At 40.2% G+C, this 24,321-nt stretch overlaps 2 protein-coding genes across 2 annotated transcripts; both read left to right on the forward strand.

The window, feature by feature from the left end:
- Window positions 1-732: 732 nt before the first annotated feature.
- On the forward strand, window positions 733-11,940 carry CARD6 (caspase recruitment domain family member 6). Its single transcript, XM_068534804.1, is given in 10 exon segments — window positions 733-792; window positions 2,209-2,512; window positions 4,208-4,265; window positions 4,267-4,760; window positions 6,437-6,441; window positions 10,125-10,494; window positions 10,497-10,604; window positions 10,607-10,938; window positions 10,940-11,618; window positions 11,621-11,940. Coding segments are annotated over 10 exon segments (2,730 nt in total).
- An 11,817-nt stretch (window positions 11,941-23,757) lies between these two features.
- LOC137756203 (large ribosomal subunit protein eL21-like) lies at window positions 23,758-24,267 on the forward strand. The gene has a single exon (XM_068532525.1). The coding sequence runs from the start codon at window positions 23,785-23,787 to the stop codon at window positions 24,265-24,267; it is 483 nt and encodes a 160-aa protein (XP_068388626.1). The 5' UTR covers window positions 23,758-23,784.
- The last annotated feature ends 54 nt before the right edge of the window (window positions 24,268-24,321 follow it).

Here is a 24,321-nt window from a genome sequence, read left to right on the forward strand (position 1 = left end):
CACTGGACCACCAGGGAAGTCCCTACTTCATCACTTTTAACTTCATTTTGGTATTGCATTGAACTGAGCAGAACTCTGCACCCCGCTCCCACCCCACCCCAAGCACAAAGGCTCCTTCATGTCTCCTGCCTCTTGTTTATAGAAAAGCTGAAGTCTCCCAAGCCTCCCTGAGTCGCAAAACAGCAAGCTCAAGCCGTTAATGATTAGGACAATAGAGTCACAGACTCAGTGTCTGATGCACATTCCTGAGTTGTTTCACAGATACTATAACTGCCACCAGAGGGGAAAAGCTAACTGCATGATGACTAGACTGTAGCCATGACATAAGCTGCTCCACCTTGAGCAGTACTGAATCTATGGCTAGTACAATTCCAAGAACTGGCCTTAAGAGAATGGGATTAACACTATTGCTCATAATAATGTATATCTTGGTGGGCATCAAAATAATTGTAGCTTGTTCTGCCTGCATATGTAAGTGGGCAACTAAAATTGTCAGCAAAGAGATGCTGCAAACCCATGCTGACATCTTCCACTCTAAGAATACGGTGCCCTTTGTCAGAATGAAGAAGTTACAGAAGACAGACCTTCGCCCATGATCCCGTAGAAATGGAATGATGTTCTGACAAGTGGGGATTTGTAAGCAGCTTTTGGCAGGAGAAAGCTTTTTGCAGGAAAGAGCTCTCTGCAGGAGGCCCTTTTGCCTTGTCACTAACCTTAAACCAGGCGCCCCCCATGCTCTACTCATCTCCAGCCCTAGCGTGCCTTTCAAATCTTGATCACACAATACCTTGCGTAATCTGTTGGTTCTTTCTATAGATCAAAGAAGTTGAAATGAAGAATAAGTAATTAACAGATGGCCAGATCTCTTCCCTAGCTTCCCCTTCAGTAATCTTGCGAACAAACTGTGTGAACAAGATAGCATCTAAAGAAAAATCACAGGAAGTTGACAAGCCTGCATACAAGTCTGCACACAGTGGGGGATGGCGATGACTCCCACCCCCTATCTCAGTGATTAACTGAGATTACTTCCCTTTTTCCCTATAAAAACTTTCATGGCCAAGCATAAGTTTCAGAGGTGGTTTTTGGGGACACTGAGTCCACCATCTCCCCAGATTGCCAGCATTCTGATTAAAAGCAACTTTCCTTTCTACCAACGTTTGTCTCTCTCTCTCATTTTTTTTTTGATTTTTTATTTACATTTATTTATTTATTTATTTATTTTTGGCTGTGTTGGGTCTTTGTTGCTGTGCACGGGCTTTCTCTAGTTGCAGCGAGCAGGGGCTACTCTTCGTTGCAGTGCACGGGCTTCTCATTGCAGTGGCTTCTCTTGTTGTGGAGCATGGGCTCTAGGCGCGCAGGCTTCAGTAGTTGTGGCTCGTGAGCTCTAGAGCGCAGGCTCAGTAGTTGTGGCACATGGGCATGTGGGATCTTCCCGGACCAGGGATCGAACCCGGGTCCCCTTCATTGGCAGGCGGATTCTTAACCACTGCGCAGCCAGGGAAGTCCCTCAAGTATTGATTTTTTGAGTGGTGAACAGCCAGACCTGATTAGGTAACACCACTGTTGATGTATCAACATTTGTTCCATAAACCCCCAATTTGTGGATATTTGAGTTATTTTCAATTTTCTGCTATTATAAAAATGTTGTAATGCAGATTCTTGCACATACATCTTTGGGCATTTGTCTGATTATTTCCATAAGATAATTTCCTATTCAGTGCAGTGGGATTGCTGCACTGAATGGTATGAATTTTGATTTTTATCTGTCACATTTATTTATTTATTGCTGCATATTGACAGATTTCTCTACAAAAGGGTTAATCAATTCACATTCTTATTATCGCAGATAGAGCTCAGAGTAGAGAATACCTAGTCCAATCTGAAGTACAAGAGAGGCTTCTCAGAGGAGTTGACTCAGAGGAGTTCTCAGGGGCTAAGTCATATGAAACTGAGTCAAGTCATCAAAAAACGATAAATAATCTACAGGGAGCCAGGGTCCGTGGGGGCTGAGGGCTGGGTTCCCCCGCTGCTTTGGCTTGTTTCTGTCCACCCTCTCCAACACTAGGCGTCATTGACATAGTTATTCTTTGCCAAATAGAATTACTCTTTGCCTTAAAAAAAACAAAACCAAAACCAAAACCAAAAAAACCCCCCAAAACTTGTATTTATGCATTGGAACTATTTCATAGTTCATTTCCTACTCTGCAGAAAACAGAAACATTGGCTACTGGGAGTGTTCCCTCAGAAATCATAGAAAAAGAATGAAAAAAGTTACTTGAAATCCTCCAACAAGATCCTGATTGTATCTTAGATACATTAACCTCTCGGAGGCTAATTTCTGAGGAAGAGTATGAGATTCTGGAGAATATTACAGATCCCATGAAGAAAAGTTGGAAGCTGTTAATTTTGGTACAGAAAAAGGGAGAAGTGAGCGGTCAGCTTTTTCTCAACTGTTTACTTAGTACTTTTTCAGAGTCAGCTACCATTTGGGACTTAAATCACTTAAATCATGGTAAGTTAAATTTCTACACTTTTTTGGGCTGAGAGGGAGGAGGGAGATTTCCTGAAAAAAAAGAAAATTTTTACTTTTTATTTTCATTTGTCATTCTCCTGCAGATAATTTTCACTGAAATATGATAAAAGGGAAACGTGTCCAAGATTTAAAATGCAGGGAATGATGTATCTTATTGTTTTAGGGGATTTATAATTGTTTGTTCAAACTCAATCCAAAAGCTGCAATTGTTGTTTTTTTTTTTTTAATATTTATTTATTTTATTTGGTTGTGCTGGGTCTTAGTTGTGGCAGGTGGGCTCCTTAGTTGTGGCATGCTAACTCTTAGTTGCATCATGAATGTGGGATCTAGTTCCCTGACCAGGGATCAAACCCGGGCCCCCTGCATTGGGAGCGTGGAGTCTTACACGCTGCACCACCAGGGAAGTCCCCAAAACCTGCACTTGTTTTAGTGCTGGTATAAACTTATTATTCTGGCAGTGAAATTCTGAAATACTCATAGTTGGAAAGAGACTACTGTTAGTGACACATCAGGATTTCCTTATGAAGTAAGTGAATTCATGAGTATTAACAACCTCAAGACCAAAAGCTGCATTTTTCACTTAGTATAGCCATTTTGAAAATATAGGAAAAATAATTTTTAACACACCTATGTGGTAGATTAGCAACTTCTTTTTTTTAAATTTATTTTTGGCTGCGTTGGGTCTTCTTTGCTGTGTGTGGGTTTTCTCTAGTTGCGTCGAGCGGGGGCCACTCTTCATTGAGGTGCATGGGCTTCTCACTGCAGTGGTTTCTCTTGTTGAGGAGCACAGGCTCTATACGTGCGGGCTTCAGTAGTTGTGGCTGGTGGGCTCTAGAGCGCAGGCTCAGTAGTTGTGGCACACGGGCTTAGTTGCTCTGCGGCGTGTGGGATCTTCCCGGACCAGGGATCAAACCTGTGTCCCCTGTATTAGCAGGCAGATTCTTAACCACTGCACCACCAGGAGAGTCCACAACTTCGTTTTCTCTGTGAGAAGAATGCCAGCAGATCCTTAGTTTTCTGGAGCAAATCAAATTCTAATTTTTCAACGTTCAAAGATAATTAGTGGCAAATGAGGGTGCACTTCTTCGAGAATGAATTCTTTAGCAGTTCTATAAATTACTACCAGAGACAGGTGTAGCTCCTTTTCTAAAAAATAGTGAAGATTATTTTAAGAGATGTTAGAGAGGCAGAGGCTCAGATAAAAAGATTAATGTTAATGGTCTCTAATGTAGTACAGGACCTGTACGCTTAGAGGAACAGGTCTTGTTATTTCCAGGACTTATTCCAAATCAGAGTTATTTGCTTCTTGATTAGAAATGATTAGGATCAGATTTTGTTAGCAATGGCCTTATGTAGTCTGAGCTGGTTTGGGGTCACAGTAAATCCACAAGTAAACACAGGATTCAAGTTTTCTATTTCACTCATTTACCCTTTGAGTTTGCTGTGAAAGACTTGAACTTTTGAGCAAGGCAGGAGTGTGATCTGATATTTTTCAGTGGGAGAAAGTTCTGACAGTTGAGTCGTTGCCATTTATGTAGGAGGTGGTAGGTATTCCTGTTGTCCAGTGAAATAAAGGAGATGATGCTTTGAGGTCATGGAAAGTCAAGTTATTATAACATCTGTTAATTTCAAAAAAGAAAATAAAAATCCCCCAACCTTTCCTATTCTTTCCAGAACTTTTAAAACATGAGTATATGGAGCCACCGCAACCTTTGGGGGTAAGCAGGGAAGGTATTTTTTATTCCTGGAGAGAAAGAGCCTGAGGATCCTGAGATCACCATGTCCTTCAAAGAGAAAGAACACTTGGATTTGGAAACCTCTGAGTCTTTCACGGACAAGAAGGCTGGTTATCAGGAAACTGCTTGGTCCTCAAGGGAAAATGAGAAGGAATACAACACACCAAAATTCACATCTCTGCAATTGGTTGAGAATGTTGAATATGAATTTCCAGCAACTATTGAGTATTTACAGGATGAACAGAAATATGAGGAGCCAGATGATTTTTTACACTTAGGAAAAGAGGAATATCTAGAATCTGTTGGGTACTCTGAAGATGGAGACACCCCCGTGGAAAAGGATGCTTATGATGACCCAGAGTGCATTATCTATGACAGCAAAGAGGACTCTTTGTATTCTGAAACCATGGAGTTCTCTGATGAAGAACAGAATTATGGGGATTCAGAAACTGGCATGTCATTGGAGGAGGAAGAGGAGAAAAGTATGGAAGGTATGGGAATGATGTGTGTGTAGTTACTTAGGCAACAACTTATTTTTAGGTTGCCATGACATAATGGGGAGAGGGGCTGAGGAAAGGCACCAGATGGCAGCAGAAAAGCAGCTACACAAAAATTTCTTGGACCTCTCTAACTCGGAATTGCCTCAGAGGTGAGTGTTGACAGGGAGGAAAACCCAGGACCTAGGAACAGTGGACAGTATAAGCTAAAGTAAATATTGACTATCAACTTAAAGGTTTCTGCAGTCACCTCCATCATACATATAACCACTGATTTTAGCTGTTCCCTTCTGTTCCTCAGATTAAGCCTTTTTAATCATTTTAGCTCCTTTGTGACCAATGGAATATGGGGGTTATAAACCTAACTATTGAAGTGGAAACAGGAGAGGAATTTGTGATAAATGGATAAAATCCCAAAATAAAGCTTGTCTTGATCCAGTCCATATATTGCCATTTTGATGAGGAAATCTTGAATTTGAATATTTCTCAATGAAAATTCAAAATATGAGAAATGCTTAATTTGGAGAGATACTGTCTGCGAAAATAAACATCACCAAGTTCTGAGTACAGAAGGAGAAGGTAACTACCAACTCACATTCAGTCCAAATCCTGGGAATTCATAATCCAGTTATGGGTCAGAAAAGAGTAATTTCCTCCTCAGCACACCTTGACATAGTTACTGGGGCTGCTGTAACAAAATAGCACCACAAACTCGGTAGCTTAAACAATAACAATTGAAACGTATTGTCCTACAGTTTGGAGGCTGGAAGTCTGAAATCAAGGTGTCTCTAGGGTTGGTTCCTTTGGAAAGCTGTAAAGAAGAATCTGTTCCTAGCTTCTGGTAGTTTGCTGGAAATCTTTGGGCTTCTTTGGCTTGTAGAAACATCCCCTCCACCCTCGCCCCCCTCACCCTACCCCCGCAACCTGCCTTCATCTTCACATGGTTGTCTTCCTGGGTTCACGTCTCTATGTTCAAATTTCCCCTTTTTATAAGAATACCAGTCATATTAGGTTAGGGCTCACCATAATGACCTCATCTTAACTAATTACATCTACCATGTGACACCATTTCCAAATACCATTACCTTCTGAGGTACTGGGGCTTAGGATTTCAACATACGAATTTGAGGGGTACATAATTCAACCCATAACACAGCTCTTGTCCCACCCCCGTACCTTCCCAATATATAGTTGCTTTTAGACCTCATTCTTAATTTTTTAAATATATTACAGTTGTTGCATAGGGTTGAATTAATTAATTAGTCATTGCATACTACCCTCATTATTCTGCAAAAAGCCCCTTTTGTTTATCTATTTCATTTTTTTCTCTATTTCCCATTCACCTTCCTCCATAGGTAACATTGTAATATTATGTGTTTCTTGCATGATATTGTTTTGTTTTGCATGATTTTTCTGTATCATTTATTTATCACAATAATAATATCTCAACATAGCATCTCAAAATTAGGGTCACTTAAAACCATAAGAGTGTATAATTGTGCATGTGTCTATAGTTGGCTGAGCAGTTCTGGTCTTCGCTGGGTTTACTCCTATATCTGTGGTCAGCTGGCATAGGCTCATCTCTCATCTAGCAAGCTAGTCTGGACTTGTTCTCAGACTCCGCGAGGCATATTCTTATGGTGAGGGAGAGTAGTCAGAGAGACAGAGAGAGAGAGTAATGAAGGCATTTTTAGGCTTAGGCTCAGAACTATCACGCCATCTGTATGATAGGTTTCCTAGGGCTGCCACAATAAAGTACTACAAAATGGTGGCTTAGAACAACGGGAAATATATTGTTTCACAGATATGGAGACCGGAAGACTGAAACCAAGGTGTTGGTAGGGTCATACTCTCTCTGAAGGCACTAGGGAAGGAGCTGTTCCAGCCCTCTCTCGCAGCTTCTGGTAGCCTGAGGTGTTCTTTGGCTTGTAGACCATCTTCTTGGTGCATGTCTCCGTTTTCAAGTTTCCTCTTTTTATAAGGACACTGATCAGATTGCATTAGGGCCCACCCTAATGATCTCATTTTAGCTTGATCACCGCTGTAAAGACCTTATTCACAAGTAAGGCCACATTCTGAAGTACTGGGAGCATCAACATATCTTTTTGGGGGGGATACAATTCAACCCATAATGCATACAATTCTGCCACACCCTGTTGGCAAAAGCAAGTCACAAAACTAATTCGAATTCAAGGGTTGGGGAAAAATAGACTCCACCTTTTGCGAGGTAGTATTGCAAAAAGTATGGATGCCAGAAAGCCATTAATTGGGGCTATTTTTGCAATCAATTTAACACCTTTAAGAAAATAGGTCAAGAAAAGTCTCAATAATAATGTAGTTATGACCTGCAATATAGTTCTAATGGTTACCAATCCACTCTAGTTGACTGGAGGCCTGTGGCTATCCTCTGTCTCTTTCCTTTGTAATATTTGTCTATGCAGCTGGGAACCGGGAAAAAAAAAAATCCAAATGCATCTGATTCAAAGGAGAAGGATCTTCATGCTTTTTGTCATGTTAAATTTTATGCCCCCCACGCCCAACATTGTGTCTCAAATCAAAGTCTCAGGAAGACTTAAGGCGTTGCCTATGTGCTCTGCAATGTATAAGGTCAACTTGTATATGGACTATATCAATCAACTCCCTTCCCTTCTAGCTTATACTAGTTGGGGTCAGTCGATGGTAGGAACCCATATATTTACCATTTCCTCTGCCCTTTCTTCTTCCTGAAGATCAAAGTTTTAATTTGATTTTATTTCCTGTTATCCTGAAGAATTTTATTTATTTTTTGTTTATTGAAACGTCTTTATTTTGCCTTCAATCCAGAATATTTTTGCTGCAATGAATTTCAGATTGGAGATTTTTTGCCTTCAGTATTTTATGGATGTCATTCCTGTCATTTGGCTTGCATTCTTTCTGATGCTAAGTCTTGTCATTTTATCATTGCTCCCCCTTAAGTGTTGTGTTACTTTTCTTCTGATTGATTTCAAGATTTTTTTCTTAAAATTTTTTTCTGCGGTTAACTCTGACGTGTTTAGGTGTGCTTTTCTTTGTTTTCATCTTCTGTAGGGTTTGTGAATCTATACATTTGGAATTTTTTTTCCAAATTTGGAAAATTCTCAGCTGTTATTTATCCAAATATTTTTCTGTCGCACTTGCTCCCTCCTCTCTTTTTGAGACTCCAAGTACATGTGTGTTAGAGTTTCTGGTATCTTTCCTGAGGTCCCTGAGGCTCCATTCATTTTAAAAAAAAATTTTTTTCTCTTTATTCTTTAGATTGGGTCATTTCTACTGCTATATCTTTAAGTACACTGAATTTTTCTTCTGTCATTTCCAATCTTCTTTTAAGTCCATCTACTGATTTTTGAAAAAATTCAGGTATTGTCACTTTTAATTCTAGAATTTCAATTTTTAAATGCTTTCTGTTTTTTTTTCCTGAGAATTGCTATTTAATCATTCATTATGGGTTTATTTTATTGTACATTCTTGAAAATAGTTAAGATAGCTGCTTTAAAATTCTTATATGCTAAATCCAACATCTGGGTCATCCTGGAGTGGGTCTCCATTTATCAAGTGTGCGTTACATTTCCTATTTCTTCCTATGTCTTATAACTTTGGATTTTGTCCTATGCATTGTGTATGATCAGTTATAGAGACTCTGGATTGCGAAACTTCTCCAAAGAATCTTGGGTTTTTTTCGTTGGTTTAGTTCCTAATTAACCTGACTGGACTCAAATTCAAAACTCAGTCTCCTTTCAGTGGGTGGTAGCTAAAATCTCTGATCATTTTTTTTTTGCCTTACATGGGCTATTTTCATGAATTTTTAATTTACATAAATGGTATTGGGTTCTAGAAATTACTGCTTCTTAATTTTTCATCCATCTCTATGCTTATTAGGTATATCACTGTACTGCTCCACAGTAGCCTGTTACTACCTTGTCAACGTTAGGCATCTGGCTTGGGCTGTGTGAGTACTGATTTCTGTGCTGAAGAAGCAGAGGATGGTTGTCCAAAGGAAAAGCAGGGGATAGGCAAGAGCAGAAATTAAATGCTTTCTGCAACCCATCTTCTTAGTGCCTCCTCTGGGAATCCTTCATGCTGGCCTTAACTCCTCCCTCACCTTTTTATCCATGTATACCAGTTCAAGCAACTTTCAGACCATCCAAGGATTTCTTAGAGTTACTTTTGTTAATTCTTTTTTTTTTTCATTTTATTTATTTTTTTGGCTGTGTTGGGTCTTTGTTGCTGTGCGTGGGCTTTCTCTAGTTGCAGCCAGCGGGGGCTTCTCTCCGTTGCAGTGCGTGGGCTTCTCATTGTGGTGGCTTCTCTTGTTTGCGGAGCATGGGCTCTAGGCACGTGGGCTCAGTAGTTGTGGTGCACGGGCTTAGTTGCTCCGCGGCATGTGGTGTCTTCCTGGACCAGGGCTCGAACCCGTGTTCCCTGCATTGGCAGGTGGATTCTTAACCACTGCGCCACCAGGGAAGCCTTACTTTTGTTAATTCTTGAAATCCATACTTTCTCTCACTTCTACTGTTTCTTCTAGGCTATTTTTATAGGGGATCCAAGAATCTTATGCTAATTTGCTATCCATCAGGAGCAGAAAATGCTCTCTGATTTTCTTTCTCTACTAAGCACTGTCTCCGTATTCCCAAGAAGTGGCTAGAAGATAAATTAGAAAATGACATCAGGAGAAATTAGGTACAACATGTAAATTCTGAGAAAACGTCAATGATAACAAAATGTTCCATTTCTCCAAACTTTAGCAAGAGTTAACATTTAAGAAATAAATTGGTATCAACCTAGAGAATTCCTCATACATGGGTATAATGAAGCTTTAACAGGGTTTTTCATTGCTGCATACAAACATTAGCCAAAAAAATTGGAAAACCTAAATGATCACCAGTAGACAATTGTTAAATAAATAATGGTTCTTCCAAACCATGAAGTACAATGGATTAGCTAAAATGAATTAAGTAGGTCTCTATATATACTTACTTGGAAGAATTTGCAAGGAATACCACTGAGTAAAAAGAAGTTTTATACTGAAGAAGAATCATTCAGTATAATATCATTTATAAAATAAAATAGCATCCATTAAACCAAACTGTGTATTTCTACATATGCAAACATACTTATGTACTTGCGTAGAAAAAAGGATGGGAAGGATATGTACCATACTACATTGACATATCTCTTAGAAGGAAATAGAATTGACAGAGCAATGAAAGAGAACTTTACTTGTATTGTTTCATCTTTTTTTTTCAATGAAAATGTCAATAACTTATTTAATTTAAAAAGTCATTGAAGGAAGCTTAGATGCTGAACACGACGTTCACTGACTATCTTCTTTCCTACAGAAAGAAAAAAGTGTTTAAAGATGTCCTGTCCTGTTTAAACCCAGATACAAGCAGAAAGCTTCTGCCAGATTTCGTTAAACAATTCTTCTTAGACCGAGGATGTAGGTGGGTGACTGAGACTCCAGGTGACTTAGCCTGGAACTTCCTGATGAAACTTCAAGCACTGGATATGACAGTCAGAGATTCAATCCTCAGACACAAGGTTCTGGGTGAAGATAGCAAAGGGGAATTTTTGACTGGAGTAGAGAATTTGGAAATTAGAGAAACAGAAACCATTAATCCCCTTGATGTCCTTTGTGCCTCTGTGCTGTATTCAGATAGCTCTTTGCAACGTGAAGTCATGTCAAACATGTATCAGTGCCAGTTTGCCCTTCCCTGCTACTGCCAGATGCAGAAAAGAACAAAAGCATTTTAATGCTGGGGGCCATGAAGGACATTGTGAAGGAGCAGTCAATGCAGTCTTCAGGAAGGCCTACAGGGGATACAGAAAATTTCTGACTCTCATGAAGATGCCTGTCATCTCTTTTGTGCGTCTCGGATACTGTAGCTTCTCCAAGTCCAGAATCCTCAACACACTGCTCAGCCCTGCCCACCTGAAATCACACAAAATCTTTCTCCATCAGGATTTGCCTGTTCTGGTGCTTCCCCAGCAGATCTCTGATGGCCTGGTTGAGGTAACATGGAGTTTTCCTGATAGTGATGGTCTAAAGGAAAACCCCAGTTTTTTCCAGAAAGCTGTTGCTGTGGCCAACCTTCGTGGGGATCTAGAAAGTTTTTGGACACAGTTTGGTTTCTTGATGGAAGTTTCCTCAGCTGTGTTTTTTTTTCATTGACTGCCTAGGTGAGAAGGAATGGGACTTGGTAATGTTTTTAGGGGAAGCTGCCATTGAAAGATGCTACTTTGTCCTCAGTCCCCAGGCCAGGGAGAATGAGGAGGCTCAGATTTTCCAGAGGATCCTGAAGTTGAAGCCATCACAACTACTGTTTTGGGAGGAGGAGGAAGCTGGAGAGAGAGGGAGGAACATGGAGGGTCTTCAAGCTGCCCTGAAAGAAGTGATGTCCTCTTCACTCAGATGTGTGTCTGTGGAGGACATTGCACCCCTGGCCAGGGAGTTGGGGATACAGATAGACCACGACTTTGAGAACATGCAGGGGATTCAAGTTTCCCCTACTGAAAACTTGGCTGGAACAGCTGAAGATGAGGGACCACAAAGACACAGTCAGCCAAACAACTCATCTGAAAGCCCCACTTAGATGTCAGTAAGAGAGGCTGAGGCTAGATGTGAGATCAGCCAAAATCTTCAGAATTTCCATCTCACCCCAGTATTCATGCCTCTTCTGAAAAACTGCCGTCCTTTACCAACCAGAATTGGAGGTAATTTTTACCGTGTTTCTTTGACAGCCCCATGGGTTATGGTCTCACAGTTTTGGTTAGAGCGGAGTTCTCAGAGTTTCCATCCTTCACCCTTTCAGAATACAAGGGCCCCTAGTCCAGGTAAAGTTTTGGGATTCAGTACTTCCAACCTCAGAGATTTTATTCAGGTGAAAGATATATGAAATTTTCAAGAACTGCTCAGGGACGTCACATGGATAAAACTTTTGGGAGACCACCAAGACCCATTTCTCAGCATGTACAGGCCTGGTCTGAGAGACCACAGAAAATGGGAGCCCTTGAAAAGTCTGGGGAAGTGGACTCCCAGGGAGCTCACCTCCATTCCCTGGGTTCACAGCCAGCAAGAGCGGTTGGGAAGTCACAGCCTAGGCAAGTCTGTGCCTGGGGAACACGGGAGACAACTTTACTAGTGATTAATGCACTATAATTTTTGGCTCGGGTCCTGATTTGACAGCCCTGCATCGCTAAGCCTCGCAGACCAGATCAGTTTCTCTGGGATGCAGAGGCAGAGAGAAAGGAGAATAGATGAAGATACTGAGACGTGCATATTATCCAGAGGGCCCCTGCCCCTTATCCCCAGTTCTGGGTAAACCCCCAACCCTACCCCTAGGCCCCAGGTGAGCAATAAAACCCAAAGAGAGATTCGAATACCGCATGTGTTTAGTATCTGTCACACTTCCCATAATCGGATGGGTGAAGGGATCATGCAAGAGAGGAGGAAATATTATTAATAAAAAACTGCATCAGTTAATACTTCAAATATCATTCCATCACAGCAGTAGCCCAGGTAGTGTGGACAGAGTGACAGGCGCAGCTTGAGGAAGGGCAGAACTTAAGGGACAGGCAGAGGATCAGTGATGTACGCAGAGGAGGACTGGATGGGGAAGAAGAGCCGAGACGGGCTCCTGGAAGCTCTGGGTGGGGTGTTTCAGGAAGTCAGCAGAGACTGTCCTATCAAATTAGGGCCAATTTCCTTACCTTTAGACTAGACCTACTTTTGGTGTTTTTAAGATAAGGAATGAGATGAAAGTTTCAGAAACGAAGAGATAGAACTGTCAAAGGATTATTCTGTTGCCTCTTTATTCTGCCCAAACCATATTAAAATTATTCAAATAGTAACCAGCCGAGTTCAGTCCTGGGCAGCCTGGGAGTGTGCTGCTGGGGATCCTGCTGTGAGGAGAGTCGCCGGCCAAGAGCCCTCTGTAGGGACCCACTGCGGTGGTCCAGAAACCGCACTCTGGGCAGGCTGCTCCGAGTCAGGGACTCAGCATGGTGAGGGTCCCGGAGCTGGGCCAGTCCTTCCCACGTGTGGGGACCCTGCCAGGCAGTCTTGGCTCTGGGGCTCCTTGTTGGCCTGGCTGAGACTTTCTCTGAGCTGCAGTGTAGTCCGATGCTCTTCCTCACCAGTGCCCCCTCCCTTCTTTCTTGCCTTGTCTGACCTGCAGGCAGTATGAGCTCTCCCCACTTCTGCTCCCTCCTCCCTTTCTGTGGCACAGACTTTTCACAGACTTGAATTCTATCTTAGCATCTGCTTCCTGGAGGACCTGAAGTGGCACAAGTTATTTGTGAAAAATATTTCTTCTTCTTTCAGTGTCTGAGCAGTCTTGGACACACCTACTTCTCCCCCTCTCCCTTTGTGAGAAAGCAGACCCAGGGAAGCTTTGCTATAATTCTTGAGAGTCTGCTTCAAAAAGGGAGAAATGTTTTGACTCTTTTATTTCCTTTAGGATGGACATTAATTTTGGATGTGGAGAGATTTTTTTAACAAGAGCTTTGCATGCATGCATATTTCATCTGTTGCCAGGTGTCAGCACTGTTTCTTGCTTAATAACAACACGGAATCATTCGTCATTTACTATTCTCATTTGTAGCCCACAAGAAAGAAGAAAAAAATCACTAATGATATGGTGTGTGCTGGGATATTGCTTTAGGTTCCTGGGACCTCTTGCAACATTGGCCAAAGATCAGTAAGGTAAGAACTGAGATGTGACCCCTTGCGTTGTGTGGTTGTTGTCAATACAGCTTTAGGGAGAAAAGGGCACAGAAGCCAGACTGGGGAGGGTTGAGATGTGAATGGAAAGTGAGGAAGTGGACACTTTAAGAAATTTGATTGAAAAGGAAAGTTCTGTACCTACTGGATCAAGAAAATTTTTTCTTCCTCTCCCTCCCCCCTTTTTTCTTCTCTTCTTCCTTCCTTTTCCTTCTCCTCCTCATTCTTCTTCGTCTTCTTCTTCTTTTTTTTTTTTTGGCTGTGCTGCATGGCATGTGGGATCTTAGTTCCCTGACCAGGGATCCAACCCACATCCCCTACAATGGAAGCTCTGCAAGTGTGGAGTCTTAACCACTGGCCCGCCAGGCAAGTCCCATCCTCATTCTTCTTCTAATTCATCTTTTTTTTTTTTTAAGTCCAAGGTAACATAATATTTGGCAAAAAGTTCAAACACTATAGAAATATATGGTGTAGAAAGTCCCTCATAATTCTACCCTCTGGATAGCAGGAGTTCTCAATATTGTCTGCACATTAGAATCATCAGGGGAGATTTTTAAAAATCCCGATGCCGAACCCACAGCCTGTGTCAAAGATATAGAGATCTCTGGGAGTGGCGCCCAGATATCGGCCTTCTTTAAAGCTCTCTATGTGATAACGACACACAGTCAAGGTTGGGAACCACTGCTCGAAGTGTGGCCTGTGGGCCAGTGGCGTCAGCATTAGCATTCAGCAGAAGCTCAACTCTGCAGCCCTTCTACCTAGTGAATCGTAATCTGCGTGCTAACAATATCCCTTGATATTTCATATGCACAGTAAATTTGGTTTTACATTTATGGTCAGTTGGTTTTTTTTAAATTGAGATATAGTTGACTTACAATGTTGTGTTAGTTTCTGGTGTACAGCAAAGTGATATATACATATATATATATATATTCTTTTCAGATTCTTTTCCATTATAGGTTATTACAAAATATTGAGTATAGTTCCCTGTGCTATGCACTAGGTCCTTGTTATTTATCTATTTTATATATAGTTGTATATGTATATGTTAATCCCAACCTCCTAATTTATCCCTCTCCCCCTTTCCCCTTTGCGTAACCATAAGTTTGTTTTCTATGCCTGTGGGTCTATTTCTGTTTTGTAAATAAGTTCATTTGTATCTCATACGCACAATAAAAATCGAGCAGCACTTTTTAGAGAAAAATCACTAAAAGAAATAAGGAAACCTTTTTTTTTTTTTAAGATGGAATGAACTCATACTTACAGAGTTACTGAGAGGAAGAATCTGTAAAGGGGAAAGAATAGAAAGTATAAGACAGAATGTCATAATTGGTAGGGCAATGTCCTACAAGAGGTAGGAGGGATAGACTTGGCACCTGGGAAAAATGAACTTTGAAGAGAAAAGGGAATTTGTCTTCTTGGGACACTGGAAGGAAGAGGGAGTGAATGATAGACTTGCAGGTAGGTTTGAATTGTGGGGAAACTGGAAGTTGATGGTATTGCCTCGTGATGGCCTTTGTTTTCTGCTTTCCCCAGGGAAGTAGGAGGAGAGGCGCTCTGTGAAAAATGAATGGGGCAAAGAGGAATAATGGCTATTGAAGCCCTACTATGTGCCACAAGGGGTGTTACATACAAAAAGCCTATATACTCCTTCCAATAGCCCTAAGATAGTCCTATTATACAGACGGGGAGATCAATCCTCTGCTGGCTTCTCCTTTGCTCAGTCTCTGCACATCTATCCTGAGCTTCGCTCTCTATTTCTTCATTCCTTTGGTGACATCACTCAGTCCCCTGACTGTGAGTGTTATCTACATGACTTTGCCTGCAAACCCCACCCCCCCACCCAATCTACATTTCTAGTCCTGACCTGTGTTGTGAACTCCATCCAATTGTTTACTCAACATTTCCATAGCGTGCCTGATAGAAATCTCAAACTTATCATGGGCAAAAGAGAACCCTTCCCAAACTTGCAACCCTCCTCCATAGCCCACTCCCTTAATTATAATAATGCCCAAACCCAGGACTTCTGGCAGTGTCTTCCCTCACCTCCCTCCATCCCAAATCACCAAGAAGTCTTGTCAATTTTATCTCCATAGCATTCTGAGTCCATCCACTTCTCTAAGATCTCCACTCCCACCAGTCCCATCTAAGCCACCATCACCTCCTACGTGGACCACTGCAGTAGCGTTCTACCTGCCCTCTCTGTGTCCGCTGCTGCCGCCCTGCAGCCCAATCTCTGAATCTCAGCCAGACTGAGGTATAAACATGGTGTATACACATGGCAATTTAAAAACATATAAACAGAATAGTATCACGAATCCCCTTAATCTTACCATAGCAACTCCAAAAATTATCAATAACTTGTCAATCTTTTTTTAATCTCAACGTTTTTCTTTTTTTAAAAAAAAGCATTTAAAAGCAAATTTAAGATGCCATATTATTTCAACCATACATATTTCAGTAGATACCTCTAACAGAGGAGGATTTTAAAAATTAAAACCAGAATGCTCATTACATTCTTAGTGCTGCACAGGTTTATATATTTTATCTCATTTAGTCTTTGTAATAGTCTTGAGGGGAGGGTGTTGCTAGATGATTTCACCTACAGGAAAGTGTAGATTTAGAGTGTCCTGGCCCAAAGGGCTGAAATTTGAAGCGGGAGTCCTCAAGTTCCCTGTCTGCTGTGTGTTCCACCCATTATGACTTCTCTTTCCTGTAAGTGTGAGGTCTCCTCTACACATTCCTTAGTGCCTTACATCTAGTGATCTTGCATCATTTTAAGAAAAGAGAAAATAAAAATGGGAAGAATCTATATTTTCAGATTTTCCTGCTTAAATTTTTCTCTAAAATTTAGGGACAACATCATTATACTGCCATCTTCTGGATCTTTTGAATGCTAACACATCAATGACAATATAGATATTTAAAACCATGTCTGTCCAACTCTCTAATCTAGGGCTGACATATTAAACTTTGCATAATTAAAATTATTTCTTTAGTTAATTGGAAAAGTTTTCTTTAAACAACTTAATACATATTAAATATAGAAGCTAAAAAGTAGATGTATTTAGAGGTCAGTTATTTTTGTTTGTAGGGGATGGAGGCAAACGTACATAGTTAAAATTTACAAGTAGTTCAACCTCCACCTTTTGGCCATTAATTTTAACCTCTTCCAATGACAGTTTTTAAAATTAATGTTAATAGAGCTGTTGGCTAGAAAAGCATTTCCACTGCTGGTGAGAGTATAAATTATCACAGTCCTTTAGGAAGGCAATTTGATTGCTTATTTAAAAAGTAAAAATAAACTATCTGTAACTTTTGACCCAGTAAATTTACTTTAGGAACTCATCCTACATATATTCTTGTTAATGTATGCAAAGATGTATATATCTTTGAATAAGATGTATAATCTCACCTTGTTTATAAAGGGCTAGAAAAACCCAGCATGCTTCAGTAAACGATGTTACTACATCTATGCAATGTGGTTCTATGAAGGTGCTTAAAAATAATGGTGTAGTTCTAAGTACACTGGTAATAATAACTAATAATGACTGATTTTCTAAGAGGTTTGTTTAAAATATTTTGGCCTAGAACTGGAAGATGCTATGCAAATTAAATACTCTTTCATATTTTTTACTAACAGATATTTATGTAGCAAAAAACTACATTTGGATTTCTGCCTCTAAAAGAGTGATAAACTCAGCTTTTAAAAAATGGAACGTGAGGCAATAAAGTCCTCAATCTTAGCTCCATAATCAATGGTACAATAAATAAGACAAAGATAATGTGAGTGTAAGTTATATTTTGTGGTTTCTACTCAAGAAAAGTTTAAACTACCGGGGAGAAAAACTTAGTACTCCGTGAAATCCATGCCATGAAGCCAAATTTACAGTGCAATGTCTTTTTACTTACCTTTATTATTTAATAATAAAAGATTGACTAGGCACAGTAATCATGACTGGTATTTGTCAAGCCTTTTCTATGTGCTAAGTCCTATCCTAAGTGCTTAGCATGTGAGAAGTCAGTTGATCTTCTCCATGACTTTGGAAAGACAGTATATAGACAATATTTCTATTTAATGAAATTGAGAGTGAGGAAGGTTAAGTGAGGAAAGTTAAGCACATGGTCAAATCAGGAAATGAGTCCAAATATTCTGAATTCGGATGCAGTGCTTTTTTTTTTTTTTATTACACCCAAATGCGTCAAAAGGGAAAAACATACAGGTGTAAATGCCTATATTAGAATGCTTGGTAATATATATGAAGTGCCAAGTACACTGCCTGGCATATTATATTGATAAATACTCAAAAAAGGTTGAGTATAACTCTTGTTATTTTTATTATGTTGAGAGGACAATAAGGGTAGGTCTTTGACCAAGTGACACAGACGAGCATCCTTCCCACTCAACACTTCCATTGAAAATTCTCAATTGCACTGTAATGTCTTCACACTCAAATGAAGCATAAGCCCCACGAGGGCAGGAGTTTTCTCCGTTCTGTTCACTGTTATCTCCTGAGGCCTATAAGACAGCTCATATTAACTTCTCAGCAAACATTTGACACCTAGATTGAGAGACCAGAAGATTTTCTTGCTCCTTTTTTCTTCTTTTTGACTGTGCCATGTTAGCTTACTATTGTTTTGCTCTTCTGTATAATTTGTATACTTCAGAGTAGTGCTCCCCAAGTTTTAGGGGTTATGAAACTTCCTGGGATCTTGCTAAACATGTAGATACCCCCCAAAAAGTAGATCCTCAGAAAGCTCCATTATGTATTTTTATACCCTCCACCCAAAATTTTGGTTTGGACGTCAAAACTGATGACGCATACACATATCAAGAGAGTATCAGAATTACATAATGAAGCTTTCTGGGGGAAAAAGACCTGGGCAAGCTTTCCAGCTGGTCCAAAAATGGCTTGAGAGAGCAGGGAAAGAGGCTTGGGGTTTTGTTGTGTTTAGGGGGAGGGGCTGGAATAGGTCTCTTCCAGGAAGTTGCACACACCACCTTTGCTAATATCACTTTGGCCAGAAGTTAGCAATATGGCCTCACCTAACTACAAGGGAGATTATAACATGTAGTCTTTATTTCAAGTCATAGTGTGTCCAGTTCAACATCAGAGTTCCATTGCTATATAACAAGGGGAGAATGAACATAAAGGGACCAGAAACAGTCTCTGATCCAGTTATGAAACAGACATTTTTTTAAAAATCAATTTATTTATTTATTTATTTATTTTTGGCTGCGTTGGGTCTTCGTTGCTGTGCACGGGCTTTCTCTAGTTGTGGTGAGCGGGGGCTACTCTTCCTTGCGGTGCGCGGGCTTCCCATTGTCGTGGGTTCTCTTGTTGCAGAGCACAGGCTCTAGGCGCGAGGGCTTCAGTAGTTGTGGCTTGCGGGCTCTAGAGCGCAGGCTCAGTAGTTGTGGCGCACGGGCTTAGTTGCTCCGCGGCATGTGGGATCCTCCCGTGCCAGGGCTCGAACCCGTGTCCCCTGCATTGGCAGGCGGACTCTTAACCACTGTGCCACCAGGGAAGCCCCGAAGTAGACATTAGGTGGAGTAACATCAATTATTTCAAGTCATCTGTGTATGGTTTACTACTCATAATTTCTAGTTAGTGTTCCAAAGGTTGCTATTTTTGTAACTTACTCTGGGTTTTATTATGTTCCATAGCAATGCTTGGGGAGCTGAGGAGATAAAACGTAATGGAAAAGAGTATTTATTTATTTCTGGCAATGTGCCAGGCACCTGATTGGATACTTTCACATATATTTTCTCATTTGGAAGAGCCAAGAGAGAAATAAGAAAGAGTTCTCTCATCCAAGGTCAACTATAGGCAAAATGGTAAGTAAAGTAATGTTTCTTTTCTTTTTTCTTTTTCTCCTTTTGCATTTAATAATATTTTATTTATTTATTGAAGTATAGTTAATTTATAATATTGTGTTAGTTTCAGGTATACAGCAAAGTGATTCATATATATATACATATATATTCAGATTATTTTCCATTATAGGTTATTATAAGATATTGAATATAGTTTCCTGTGTTATACAGTAAATCCTTGTAGCTTATCTATTATATGCACAGTAGTTTGTATCTGTTAATACCATACTCCTAATTCATCCCTCTTTCCTTTTCCCTTTTGGTAACCATAAGTTTGTTTCCTATGTCTGTGAGTCTGTTTTTGTTTTGTATATAGATTCATTTGTACTATTTTTTAGATTCCACATATAAGTGACATCATGTAATGTTTGTCTTTCTCTGTCTGACTTACTTCACTTAGTATGATATTCTCTAAGTCCATCCATGTTGCTGCATATGGCAATACTTCATTTTTTATGGTTGAGTAATATTCCATGGTATATATATATATATACCACATCTTCTTTATCCATTCATCTGTTGGTGGACACTTAGGTTGCATGTCTTGACTATTGTAAATACTGCTGTTATGAACATTAGGGTGAATGTATCTTTTCGAATTAGAGTTTACATCTTTTCCGGATATATGCCTAGGAGTGGGATTGCTGGATCATAAGGTAGCTCTATTTTTAGTTTTTAAAGGAATTTTCCATACTGTTCTTCATAGTGGCTGCACCAATTTTTTCCACATCCTCACCAGCACCTGTTATTTCTTGTCTTTTTGAGAATAGCCATTCTGACCAGTGTGAGATGATAAGTAAGGTAGCTTTTCTTTCATAACTTGTGCTTTCCTTTTCAATAGATCTTTTCTAAAGTGTGTTCTGTGTATTTATTTTTCTACAACAGAATGTCCAATGTAGAGCATAACTGAAAATATTCAATTGTGCAAAATGGTACGTAGGACTTAAGTTCAAATGGAAAACTTAATTTGTCAAGATAAATACTTGAAAGTAATTTGAGGTCTTACAGAATAGTATTTCAATTAGATGATCTTTAAATCCAATTGGCTGAGCTGCCTTATCTCTAGACCCCAAATTACAGTTATTCTTTCCCTGCCCAAACTGAAATAGTCATTATGTGGAAGCATCAGAGCCAGTGGTTGGGTGTGATCATAATTGATTCTTGTTTCTAGAGCTTTCCCTAGCAACCTGCAAATATAACCTGCCTTGGATAAAAAGACACCAGAAATTTCTCAAAGGCCAGTGGTTCATATGGTAAGTATGATGAGTACTCTACATGATTCCCTTGGTTTCCATTTCTAGTTAGACAGCATCTAGATGGCTTTCTTCAATTTATCGTACAGGACAAACACAGGGACTCCATGCAGCCCCTAAGAATTTTGAATAAAGCGCCTAGAAAAAGGCTTATGTGCCTGCATTTTTTAAAAAAAGAATTTATTATTTATTTACTTATTTACTGGCTGCGTTGGGTCTTCGTTGCTGCACGCGGGCTGTCTCTAGTTGCAGCAAGCAGGGGCTACTCTTCGTTGCCGTGTGCGGGCTTCTCTTGTTGCAGAGCACAGGCTCTAGGCACGTGGCCTTCAGTAGTTGTGGCACACGGGCTCAGTAGTTGTGGCTCGCGGACTTTAGAGTGCAGGCGCTCAGTAGTTGTGGCACACGGGCTTAGTTGCTCTGCGGCATGTGGGATCTTCCCGGACCAGGGCTCGAACCCGTGTCCCCTGCATTGGCAGGCAGATTCTTAACTACTGCACCACCAGGGAAGTCCCCGCCTGCATTTTTGACTTATACAGTGCCTTATGTCAATTATGTCTCAATAAAACTGGAATAAAAAAAGGTTATAAAAGTTGGGACTTCCCTGGTGGTTCAGTGGTTAAGGGTCCGTGCTTCCACTGCAGGGGGCACGGGTTCGATCTCTGGACGTAGAACTACTTTGCGCGTAGAACTAAGATTCCGCGTGCCACACGGTACGGCCAGAAAAAAAAAAAAGGTTAAAACTTGAAAGGTCATCTACTTTACAAGGGGTTTATTGACTGCAGCATCACCACTGCCATCTCCCAGGCTGCAGTGGTCCAATCAAGTGGGCGAAGCTGCAGCATGGGAGCAGAGAGGTTACAGCATAATTATTTGACTTATATACATTATGAAATGATTATCACAAGTTTAGCAAACATCCGTCATCTCCTATAGATACAAAATAAAAGAATAAGAAAAAACCTGTTTTTTTTCTTGTGATGAGAACTCTTAGAATTTACTCTTTTAAAGACTTTCATATATGACATACAGCAGTGTTAATTATATTAATCACATTGTACATCACATGCCTCATACTTATTTATCTTATAACTTGAAGTTTGTACCTTTCAATTCAATTTCTCCTCCCCCATCCCCTGACTCTGGTAACCATAAATTTCAATTCAATTTCTCCTCCCCCATCCCCTGACTCTGGTAACCATAAATCTGATCTCTTTTTCTATGAGTTCTTTTGTTTGTTTGTTCTTGAAGTATAATTGACCTATAACACTATGTTAGTTCCTGGTATACAACATAGTGATTCGATATTCTATACATTTCAAAATCATCACCATGATAAGTCTAGTTACCATCTGTCACTATACAAAGACAGTAGATGACCTGTTTTCTCATGGCAGCAGAATGGGCTGGAGGAGGATGCAAGGCCAGAGTGGGAGCTTTGAGATCCAGGAATGTTGGTATCACTGGCTCAGCCCTGACACAGACTGAAAGGCTAATATGCTTAATTTCTTTCTTATATCTTTTCCTTACCTTTCTTTTCTCTTTCCCTCTACATAGTCATTATTCTCTTCAAGTAGGACTTTTAAGTTGTCCAGCCTGGGGGAGGATGGTTTGAAGCAAAGAAGAAATTGTTAAAGCTGTAATTTCAGGTGTCATGGGAGATAAATATTGGGGTTAAGGGTATCTGGAAAATATGCCTGAAAATTGACATGGGGGAATTTTTTTTTGGTTGAAAGAGAAGTGAAAAAAGAGAGGGCAGATGACAGAGGCTGGGACACATGGAAAAGTTTTTGCAATGACCTAATGTTGCCACTAATTCATGAGAAACACTGCTTTAATGTCTTGAATTTATCCTAGAAGAATTAAGCAATAGCTCCTTTCATTACCTGGGAGCTTAAATCGTCAGTGGCATTTTTTTCCCATATATTTTTGAAAGATGCTTTCATATAGAATATAAAATGTTTTAGAAATTCAATTTTATTTATGGGCAGCATCATATTTTTTATACTCTTGCTGAAGAAACTTAGGGTAAGTAGAGGTTCAATTTTATCTTTTCTTTTTTAAACCAAAGGGGCATATCACTCAGCAGAGTGCTTAGTTGTTATGAGAGTGAAAAAAAATTCCTCTGGTATAAGGTGTGGGGAACCTATTGGATTTAAAAGGATAGTAAGCTTTCTTCTTGAAATAGGCCTAATCAACATACTTTATTGTACTTTATTGGGGGCATTCATCAGTAATGAATCAAACACTAGGCAAAACTTTTCCTGAGAGAGTTAGAAACTCTCTGGCTGGAGTTGAACCCTGGGATCTGGGGTTGTGTCTGTGAATGTTATTCATTCTGCAAAATGCTCTGAGTACCTACCTTGGGCCCAAATGCAGAGAATCATTGGGTCTTGGAAATGTACTTGTTTGGGGAAACATTGAAATCTCTCTGCTGGAACAAGGGTCACATAATCACTCCACCATGCAATGCTTAATTGTAAAAGGGAGTGGGGATGTGATCTCACTGAGTGCAGGACTGTTTCTAAACAGAGTTTTTAAGGATAATGAACGCTGGCTTTGGAGGTTCTAAATGTGAGTGAACAAGATGGAATTTGGTCAACAGTTGGAGGAGTTGGCCTCAGTTAGTAACACGTGGAGTTCACCTGTGGTAACAAAGGGTAAGGCAGAGTATTCGGTCTTAGATGCTGGTAGGTGCATGGATGCACCGTGGGAGTGTGTGGAAGTCCTTTATAATGGATTCCATTTTTTCAGTGAAATAAGAAAGCCATTGATTAAGAACAAATGTGAGATAGTAGATCTTGAAAGTATAAGGGGGAAAGTAAGTAGGAAATAGTTATCAACAAGTCTTTCAGTGTAAGAATTCTTGGATGTTTTCAGTCTAAGTTATAGGCACCAGCTTTCCCCATTGCACCCCCTACCTATCCCTAGCATCCCAATTATCAATATTAAGTAAAAACCAGTAAAGAAAGGTTCATGACAAGACAAATAAGAGAGGAATGTCATAGGGCATAGACAGGCAAGACAAACACTGGTTAAGCCCAGTATTGATTCTACTAAGCCTTATGGGGCTAAGAGAGAGCTCTGTTCCTGCCACTTAAAATCTTGTTAAGCTTTTTGGCCGGAACCGCCATCTTCCAGTAATTCACCAAAATGACCAACACAAAGGGAAAGAGGAGGGGCACCCGCTACATGTTCTCTAGGCCTTTTAGAAAACATGGAGTTGTTCCTTTGGCCACATACGTGCGAATCTACAAGAAAGATGGTATTGTAGATATCAAGGGAATGGACGCTGTTCAAAAAGGAATGCCCCACAAATGTTACCATGGCAAAACTGGCAGAGTCTACAATGTTACCCAGCATGCTGTTGGCATCATTGTAAACAAACAAGTTAAGGGCAAGATTCTTGCCAAGAGAATTAATGTGCCTATCAAGCATATTAAGCACTCTAAGAGCCAAGATAGCTTCCTGAAACAGGTGAAGGAAAATAATCAGAAAAAGAAGGAAGCCAAAGAGAAAGGTACTTGGGTTCAACTGAAGCGCCAGCCTGCTCCACCCAGAGAAGCACACTTCTTGAGAACCAGTGGAAAGGAAGCTGAACTGTTGGAGCCCATTCCCTATGAATTCATGGCATGATGGGTGTAAAGAAAACAAAAGAACTGGACTGTATAAATGTTTCTCTTAATTGAG

The sequence above is a fragment of the Eschrichtius robustus genome, chromosome 2 (genome assembly GCF_028021215.1).
Source record: "Eschrichtius robustus isolate mEscRob2 chromosome 2, mEscRob2.pri, whole genome shotgun sequence".
Classification (NCBI taxonomy): Eukaryota; Metazoa; Chordata; class Mammalia; order Artiodactyla; family Eschrichtiidae; genus Eschrichtius; species Eschrichtius robustus.

Coding starts and splice junctions, on each gene's coding strand:
- LOC137756203 (XM_068532525.1), top strand. CDS start 23,785: ATGACCAACACAAAGGGAAAGAGGAGGGGCACCCGCTACATGTTCTCT.